At 45.3% G+C, this 9,846-nt stretch overlaps 1 protein-coding gene across 1 annotated transcript in view; it reads left to right on the top strand.

Moving 5' to 3' along the window:
- Positions 1-6,749: 6,749 nt before the first annotated feature.
- LOC124711953 (UDP-glycosyltransferase UGT5-like) overlaps positions 6,750-9,846 on the top strand; it is a 105,737-nt gene continuing 102,640 nt past the window's right edge. Inside the window, exon 1 of the mRNA XM_047242224.1 lies at positions 6,750-6,791. Coding sequence (XP_047098180.1) covers positions 6,768-6,791 — 24 coding nt within the window. The 5' untranslated portion in view covers positions 6,750-6,767. The remainder of the gene's footprint in view (positions 6,792-9,846) is intronic.

Genomic DNA, 9,846 nt, shown 5'->3' with positions numbered 1-9,846 from the left:
ATTTCCCAGCAAATTAGGGACACTGTTGCTCCTGGGGTATCGGCGAGGACCTTTCGCAACCGTCTCCATGAAGCTGGGCTACGGTCCCGCACACCGTTAGGCCGTCTTCCGCTCACGCCCCAACATCGTGCAGCCCGCCTCCAGTGGTGTCGCGACAGGCGTGAATGGAGGGACGAGTGGAGACGTGTCGTCTTCAGCGATGAGAGTCGCTTCTGCCTTGGTGCCAATGATGGTCGTATGCGTGTTTGGCGCCGTGCAGGTGAGCGCCACAATCAGGACTGCATACGACCGAGGCACACAGGGCCAACACCCGGCATCATGGTGTGGGGAGCGATCTCCTACACTGGCCGTACACCAATGGTGATCGTCGAGGGGACACTGAATAGTGCACGGTACATCCAAACCGTCATCGAACCCATCGTTCTACCATTCCTAGACCGGCAAGGGAACTTGCTTTCCCAACAGAACAATGCACGTCCGCATGTATCCCGTGCCACCCAACGTGCTCTAGAAGGTGTAAGTCAACTACCCTGGCCAGCAAGATCTCCCCATTGAGCATGTTTGGGACTGGATGAAGCGTCGTCTCACGCGGTCTGCACGTCCAGCACGAACGCTGGTCCAACTGAGGCGCCAGGTGGAAATGGCATGGCAAGCCGTTCCACAGGACTACATCCAGCATCTCTACGATCGTCTCCATGGGAGAATAGCAGCCTGCATTGCTGCGAAAGGTGGATATATACTGTACTAGTGCCGACATTGTGCATGCTCTGTTGCCTGTGTCTATGTGCCTGTGGTTCTGTCAGTGTGATCATGTGATGTATCTGACCCCAGGAATGTGTCAATAAAGTTTCCCCTTCCTGGGACAATGAATTCACGGTGTTCTTATTTCAATTTCCAGGAGTGTATTTATTCACAACCGATACGAAAGAGTTACATGTTTGCAACTGTTACTGTCCTTCAAAGTAGTCACCAGCATTGTGTAGAACCCGTTGCCCGCAATGTGGAAGGCGTAGTATATCGTTAGCAGAGCCTGATCTGTTGATATGTTATGGATTTAAGTGCTACCCCAGATTGAGACAGAAACACGTTTTATTGTGCGCCTGGAGGTGAAATGTATGCATGAGAAAATTGAGAAAGATGCTATAAGTATATAAAATCTGGCGTTATATCACCTTAATAAAACCTTCGCACACCGTAATTTGGCATACAGAATATACACTGAAGAGCCAGAGAAACTGGTACACCTGCCTAATATCGTGTAGGGCCCCCACGAACACGCATAAATGCCACAACATGACGTGGCATGGATTCGACTAATGTCTGATTTTGTACTGGGGGGAACTGACACCATGAATCCTGCAGGGCTGTCCATCAGTCCGCAAGAGTACAAGAGGGTGGAGATATCTTCTGAACAGCACGTTGCAACGCATCCCAGATACGCTCAATGGCGTTCATGTCTCGGGAGTCTGGTGGCCAGCAGAACGGTTTAAACCCAGAAGAGTGTTCCTGGAGCCCACTCTGTAGGAATTATGGACGTTGGTGTGTCGCATTGCCCTGCTGGAATTGCCCAAGCCCGTCGAAATGCACAATGAACATTAAAGGATGCAGGTGCTCAGACAGGATGCGTACGTACGTGTCACCTGTCAAAGTCGTATCCTGACACATCAGGTATCTCATATCCCTCCAACTGCACACGCCCCACACCATTACAGAGCCTGCACCAGCTTGAACAGTCCACTGCTGACATGCAGGGTCCATGGATTCATGAGGTTGTCTTCATACCCGTACACGTGCATCCACTCGATACAATCTGAAACGAGACTTGTCCCACCAGACAACATGTTTCTAGTCTTCGACAGTCCAGTGTCGATGTTGATGGGTTCAGGCTAGGCTTAAAGCTTTGCATCGTGCAGCCATCAAGGGCACGCAAGTGAGCCTCCGCCTGCGAAAGCCCATATCGATGATGTTTCGTTGAATGGCTCACATGCTGACAGTTGTTGATGGTCCAGTATTGAAACCTGCAGCAATTAACGGAAGGTGTACATTTCTGCCATGTTGAACGATTCCGCTCAGTCGTCATTGGTCCCGTTCCTGTAGGATCTTTTCCCGGCCGCCGCAATGTCGGAGATCTGATGTTTTACCGGATTCCTGATATTCACGGTACACTCGTGAAATGGTCGTAGGGGGAAAATTCCCACTTCACCGCTACGTAGGAGATGCTGTGTCCTATCGCTCGTGAACCGACTCCAAGACCACGTTCAAAGTCACTTAAATCTCGATAACCTGCCACTGTAGCATCAATAACTGATCTAACAACTGCGCCAGAGAATTGTCTTCTACAGGCGTTGCCAACCGTAGCACTGTATTCTGCCTGTTTACCTATCTTTGTATTGGAATGCGCTTGCCTATACCAGTTTCTTTGGCGCTTCAGTCTAGATGTAAATGGTAAAATATGCCTCACACTGTGATATCAGTTGTTACTGGAACCTATTCATGTCTGTGCCTCCTACCCACAACGCATGAACGATTACTCACTTCTGCGAGGAAAATCTGGTGGATTTACTTGATTGAGCTGCACAAAACTTCGGTCTAAATCGAAAATAACTTTTCTGCGATGAAACACGATGACGATTATGTACTAGATAAATTTCCATCGAATTCCGGCAAACATTAGTCACCGCTACCAGGGAAGAGTGGAGGCAAATTGCGCCGTCAGTGAACCTGGCTTCCTTACTGCCGAAAATATGTAAGACCAAGAAAGAGCAATTACTTACTTTCCATTACGTGGGTCGTCTAAAGTAACAGGAAAATGACTCTATACTTTAGGTGACGCTGTTTAAATCAAAAAATCATTTGCAATATCGAATTCGCCTCCCACGCATGTGGATGGTCGGGAAGGAGTAGTTAGCTATTCGCTCTCCGCTGTTCTCCCTGAGGCAGTCTACCTGAGAGGCGTGCTGCTTCTCTTTGTAGTTGTGCGTTGTAGAAGATCGTTTTCTATTTTGCATATACTCTGTTAACACATTCATTGGCAGGGAAGATTTCTCCATAAATCAAGCGCCAACAAAACGTATAACACTCACGTGCGAAATAACCTTTGAACTGTAACATCCACCTCGTGACTAGATCGATAAAGCACGCAATGATAACGGACGCGGCTCGCCGATATAAACTTATGGAGGTGTTATCCCTCTACAGTATTGCGCCAAGTGCGACCGCCGACGTGTGCGATACCTCGCGTCTGCAAGGTGAGATACAACTGAATATGTGAATCTGTGACACTCTGTGTGGCGATAAATTTCGGTAGTTTGGAAAAACCACCTTATACTGACACTATGTAGGTCTTTTTAATCACCCAGACATTTTTCTATGTGTCATCTTCTGTGGGTCACATTTTATTTCTGAAAAATTACATAGTTAGTGAAAGAGAGTTATTGTAGATGGGTTTTCACACAGTTTTCTTCGTTTTTGACTGTATGTCATATTTTCCATCCTATTGTGTGTCTGTGATGGATATTTCTTGCTACTGCCATTAAGTTCAATATTTCAGCGCTATTGTTTGTAAAATTTCGTTCACAACGTTACTTCACATATATTTTCCAGAAAACGTGACAAAACACGATTTGAGCAGACACTTCTGTCTCCATACTCACAAGTATCTCTTTCTACTGCTACCGAATTCACTGGCATACACACGAGTATGGGGACAGAAGTGTCTGCTCAAGTAATGTTTTATCACGTTTTGTGGAAAACACGTGTAAGTTGTGATCGAAATTTTTGTAAATAACAGTGTGGAATCAGTGTACTCAATAGGAGTAGAAAGAGATATCCACCAGAGACACGCAACAGAACAGAAAATATAACATGCTGTCAAAAACGACAAAAAGGGTACAAAAACGCATCTACAGCAATGCAGTTTCACTAGCAACGTAATTTTCATGAATAAATATTGATCTACAAAAGATGACGCTTGGATGTTGAAACATGTCCAAGTGAATAAAAAGAAATATGCAGCGTGGTCCATTGATCGTGACCGGGCCAAATATCTCACGAAATAAGCGTCAACCACAAAAACTACAAAGAACGAAACTTGTCTTGCTTGAAGGGGGAAACCAGGTGGCGCTATGGTTGGCCCGCTAGATGGCTCTGCCATAGGTCAGACGGATATCAACTGCGTTTTTTTAATTAGGAACCCCCATTTTTATACATATTCGTGTAGCACGTAAAGAAATATGAATGTTTTAGTTCCACTTTTTTCGCTTTGTGATAGATGGCGCTGTAATAGTCACAAACGTATAAGTACGTGGTATCACGTAACATTCGGCCAGTGCAGACGGTATTTGCCTCGTGATACATTACCCGTGTTAAAATGGACCGTTTACCAATTGCTGAAAATGTCGATATCGTGTTGATGTATGGATGTTGTGATCAAAATGCCCAACGGGCGTGTGCTATGTATGCTGCTCGTTATCCTGGACGATATCATCCAAGTGTCCGGACAGTTCGTCGGATAGTTACGTTAAATAAGGAATCAGGAAGTGTTCAGCCACATGTGAAACGCCAACCACGACCTGCAACAAATGATGATGCCCAAGTAGGTGTTTTAGCTGCTGTCGCGGCTAATCCCTACACCAGTTGCAGCCAAATTGCGTGAGAATCGGGAATCTCAAAAACGTCGGTGTCGAGAATGTTACATCAACATCGATTGCACCCATACCATATTTCTGTGCACCAGCAATTGCATGGCGACGACTTTGAACGTCGTGTACAGTTCTGCCACTGGGCACAAGAGAAATTACGGGACGATGATAGATTTTTTGCAAGCGTTATATTTAGCGACGAAGCGTCATTCACCAACAGCGGTAAAATAAACCGGCATAATATGCACTATTGGGCAACAGAAAATCCACGATGGCTGCGACAAGTGGAACATCAACGACATTGGCGGGTTAATGTATGGTGCGGCCATTATGGGTGGAAGGATAATTGGCCACCATTTTATCGATGGCAGTCTAAATGGTGCATCGTATGCTGATTTCCTACGTAATGTTCTACCGATGTTACTACAAGATGTTTCACTGCATGACATAATAGCGATATACTTCCAACATGATGGATGTCCAGCACACAGCTCGCGTGCGGTTGAAGCGGTATTGAATAGCATATTTCATGACAGGTGGATTGGTCGTCGAAGCACCATACCATGTCCCGCACGTTCTCCGGACCTGACGTCCCCGGATTTCTTTCTGTGGGGAAGGTTGAGGAATATTTGCTATCATGATCCACCGACAACGCCTGACAACATGCGTCAGCGCATTGTCAGTGCATGTGCGAACATTACGGAAGGCGAACTACTCGCTGTTGAGAGGACTGTCGTTACGCGTATTGCCAAATGCATTGAGGTTGACCGACATCATTTTGAGCATTTATTGCATTAATGTGGTATTTACAGGTAATCACGCTGTGACAGCATACGTTCTCAGAAATGATAAGTTCACAAAGGTACATGTATCAAATTGGAACAACCGAAATAAAATGTTCAAACGTACCTACGGTCGGCATTTTAATTTAAAAAACCTACATCTTACCAACTAACTGTTCGTCTAAAATGGTGAGCCATATGTTTGTGACTATTACAGCGCCATCTATCACAAAGAAAAAAAAGTGGTCCAACTAAAACATTCATGTTTCTTTACGAACTACACGAATACGTAATAAAAAATGGAGTTCCTATTTAAAAAACGCAGTTGATATCCGTTTCACCTATGGCAGCGCATGTAGCGGGACAATCATAGCACCATGTGGTTTCCCCCTTCAAGCTTGACAAGTTTTGTTCTTTTTAGTTTTTTCGTTAGACGCTTACTTCGGGAGACATTTGGCCCGGTCACGATCAATGGGCCACTCTGTATAGTGTTTCCATAAGGTAGCTTTCCAAAACGACCCACATTTTGAAAAAATATGTAAGTAGCCCATTTTCAGCACGTAAACGTTCACTAGAGCGCCATCGATGTACATAAGAGATCTTCGTACATCCATGTAGGAGATTCGGTAGTCTGAAGCATCAGCAGAGATTATTTCTGTTCCTCGGGTACCTTATTTGTGGTTTAGTCGCCCACAGTGCGTGCTACATAATTTTATTGCTGGTGACCGGCTCTGATTTTACAAGGATTTATTAGTTTTGAATCTGAGGAGACCAGTGTCACGAAATGAAATACTGGGAGTTCTGTCCTCACGAAATCTGATGCCTCGTTTCTGTGTTTTATTAGAAATAGTATTGTACAATTGCTTCATGCAGTGCATTACAATCTGCTCGCTTGTTCGAGATGACCAGCGCCAGCTAACATTCGACGCACAGCTTATTTGGATTCCAGGAGACTTAACAATCTGAAATCATCAACAGTTGGCCGGCACGAAGAGCAGAGGTTCTGTGCACTCTCGCTTGCGTTATATTCCACACCTGAGAAGAAGCAGCGAAAATCTGCTACGCCATTCAGCCGCACCATTCTTCGCTTTTGCTTTGTCGTCAGTTTGAAGTTAGCCACCTGCGTTCACAAGCGTCGAAGAAATGGAAGAGGAAGAAAAAATATATTGCAGTATATTGCAGTCTTATGTCTACACTACGTGAAACTTGTCCGGTTACAGTCAGGTGTGAATCAGTGCCGTCCCCCCCCCCCCACCACCACCACCCACCCGTCCTTCCCCCCTGACGTAGTGGCGCTCTCCAGGGCCCAGGCAGTGTGTGGCGAGCGCTGGAGGTTGACGGACGGATGGGGGATATGCGGTGTGTTAAGGTACGATATACGCCGAAAGTTCGTCTATACCCGTATGGCTGAAACTTGTCAGTGGCTATACTGGGATGCGATGTTGCAATAGCTGGTTGGTTCGAATGGCTTTGAGCACTATGGGACTTAACTTCTGAGGTCATCAGTCCCCTACAACTTAAAACTACTTAAACCTAACTAACCTAAGGACATAATACACATCCATACCCGAGGCAGGATTCGAACCTGCTACCGTAGCGGTCGCGCGGTTCCAGACTGCAGCGCCTAGAACCGCTCGCCCACTCTGGCCGGCCGGCTGTTGCAATAGCCGCCGCCACACACGCCCACTGTTGACAGTCCCGAAGTTTGTTTTCTAAACGTCGGCTACTATGAACGTGTCGCATGATAATGCATACGTAAGTACAGCAAAGAACTCCTTTCTAACAATGGAGAGAACAACTACGGACAAAAAGCGTTTGATTTTATATGAAACCTGGAAGTAAACGACACACGAAGTTAATAATAATGTTGCTGAAAAGCCGATTCCAATTGTTGCCGTAATAGCTGCATAGGAAACGTCGTGTAATAATATAGACGTAAGCGTACCAAAGAACATGCTATCCATAGTCGTAGCACGAAATAAAAAAAAGGTTGCATAGCTTACTCGTTTGCGAACAAAAAGAATTAGTTCTGTATACATTTACACTCATCATTTTACGTGTCAGTCGCGTAATTGCATCCAGTTCTCTTCCAATACCGTTGCAATCGGCGCCAAAACCATCGTTTCCGTCATCATTATCACCAGAAAATCATGAACTGTTTATTCGCATTTATAATTCCGTCTACAGTCTGTTCTTGTCTAACCTGAATAACCTGTATAGGCCACAATTAATCTGCCTTATCTTTCCGTTGGCTGTTGACTGCTTCTGTTCGCAGTACCATTTGTCCAGTATTTATCAAATTATTCTCCAGCGTTGATCCAGGTTTCATATAACCATATAATTGAAAGTATATCGTTTCATATAATTTTGTATAAAAAAATACCACGAGTCGCAACGACATGAGCTATTTGGAGCAATAGTTTTCGTCCGTCTAAGTTTTTGAAGCTAAGACCCATACTTTTTAGCCTCATTTTAAGTAACGTTTGTTCCCTGAGAAACACATTCTTTTAAAGAAATTGTCAGCTTCGCTATTGTGCGGTATTCTTTCCCGCTATAATATCTGTAAATGTGAAAACAAACTGCATCGCTTTGGAAAGAATCAAGATCTGTTACAGGGCGAGGTGTTAGTCTACACGGTTTACTTCAGTATCTTGCATGTCTTGAAGCACAGTATCTTGCCAGCCTTGAAGTAGCACCCCTTTTCTTCTTAACATCTGACTTGAGTCCTAGAGTTTTCGAGCTACGCTCTAAAACTTTACCAGCAGGAATCGACGTATCCCACTGAGCAGAAACAAAAGATTATTTTTCTTGCTCATAAAATTCACGCGTCCTTTGTTGCTATTCCAAAACCTGACACTCCACGATGCAAAGGATTGGACGCCGGAACCGGCTTTTGTTGCTGTGCTGTAATTAGTTCAGTAGCGCAGCGCCTCGCGTTCCTCGTTTGTTTGTCAGTCATACTGTCAAATTAAGCCGCTTGTGGGAGTGACCTTGAAGTGACATGTTTCAGCGGCCCGGTTATATGCACTGTGCGAGAAAGGTAGTGTAGAATGAAACGGAGTGCTCCTCTAATAACGTATCTGTAATTTTGGAATATATACGAGGGGCGTTCAGAAAGTAAGCTCCGATCGGTCGCGAAATGGAAACGACTATGAAAATCCGATAAAGCTTTGCACAGATGTGTTGGGTAGTGTCTCTAGTATAACCCCAGTTAGCATCACGTCGCTCTTCTCATTTCTGAGCTCGCAGTGAGTGCGTAAAGATGTCTAGAAAATAGTGTCTGCCGCCGAGTACGAGGGCCTGGTGAGAAATTTCGCCTGAAGCTATGCAGCTAACATTACATAACTGTCGTGCTGTTTCTTCTTCAAAACAATTCTCAGCCGCATTCTGCAGGGGCAATGAAGATGCTCCTGCATCGTTTTCAAATGGAAATGTTAGATTACCCACAATACAGTCCGCAATTGTCTCCCCCTGAGTTTCATCTCTGGTCATATGAACCGCTGTCTTTGAAGACAACATTTTGACACAGACAACGAGGTGTAGGCCAGCGTGGAGAACTGGCGGAAAGCATTGGCGGCTGCCTTCTATGATGAGGCTATTGAAAAGTTGGTACAACGCTATGACAAAAGTCTAAGTCAGAACGACGACTACGTAGAGAAGTAGCTGAAAGGTGTAGCTAATTGTTAGAAGTAAAACATTTCTGATGTTCACTGTGGTTTCAATTTGGCAATCAATCGGAGCTTACTTTCTGAACCGGCCTCGTACATTGCCGAAAACAAATGCAACACCTTCGAGGACTGTGTTCAGCAGGACCAGGGTCTGACATGTGCTCACTGAGGGGATCAGATGGTGCTCAGTAGGTTTGTCTGTGCGCTCTCGGTTTTTACTCTTCAGGCAGTAACTGTGTTGAGTTCAGAGGTGATTAGTGTTACCAATATTCATCCCAGGACACAACCAACGGGTGAGTATTCCTCTAGAACAGTTTCAGCTATCTGAATAGATTCGCATTGTGGGCCTGCAAGAAGTTGGATGGATATATCGACAGATTGCTGCCCATGGAGGCAAAATATATGGATTGCTTCTCTTTGGTTTCAACAATGGCCAGTAGAACGTTCTCACACCTGTAGAGCAGTCTCTCGGAAACCGCATAATGTCGACGCACGTAAGTATCGACGCACTGTGCGAGCAACGGTGACCGCCCGAAAATCAACCAGGGACGAAATCCTAGCACAAAGGAAATAATTGGGAAACGTCTGCTTGCAGCAGGATTAATATCACGTGCGCTTCTTACCGGGCAACAGCCGACACCACGACACCGCCGAACATGGCTACTCTGGGGTGCTAAAAGAATTTACTGGAGAGTGGGTGGTGCTCCGTGGTCTTCACCGATGACTGTTGGTTCTGTCTGCACGCAACTGATGAAT

Source organism: Schistocerca piceifrons, chromosome 8, assembly GCF_021461385.2.
Source record: "Schistocerca piceifrons isolate TAMUIC-IGC-003096 chromosome 8, iqSchPice1.1, whole genome shotgun sequence".
Lineage (NCBI taxonomy): Eukaryota > Metazoa > Arthropoda > Insecta > Orthoptera > Acrididae > Schistocerca > Schistocerca piceifrons.
The sequence above is the reverse complement of the archived record's forward strand: the minus strand, read 5'-3'. Positions and strand labels throughout refer to the sequence as shown.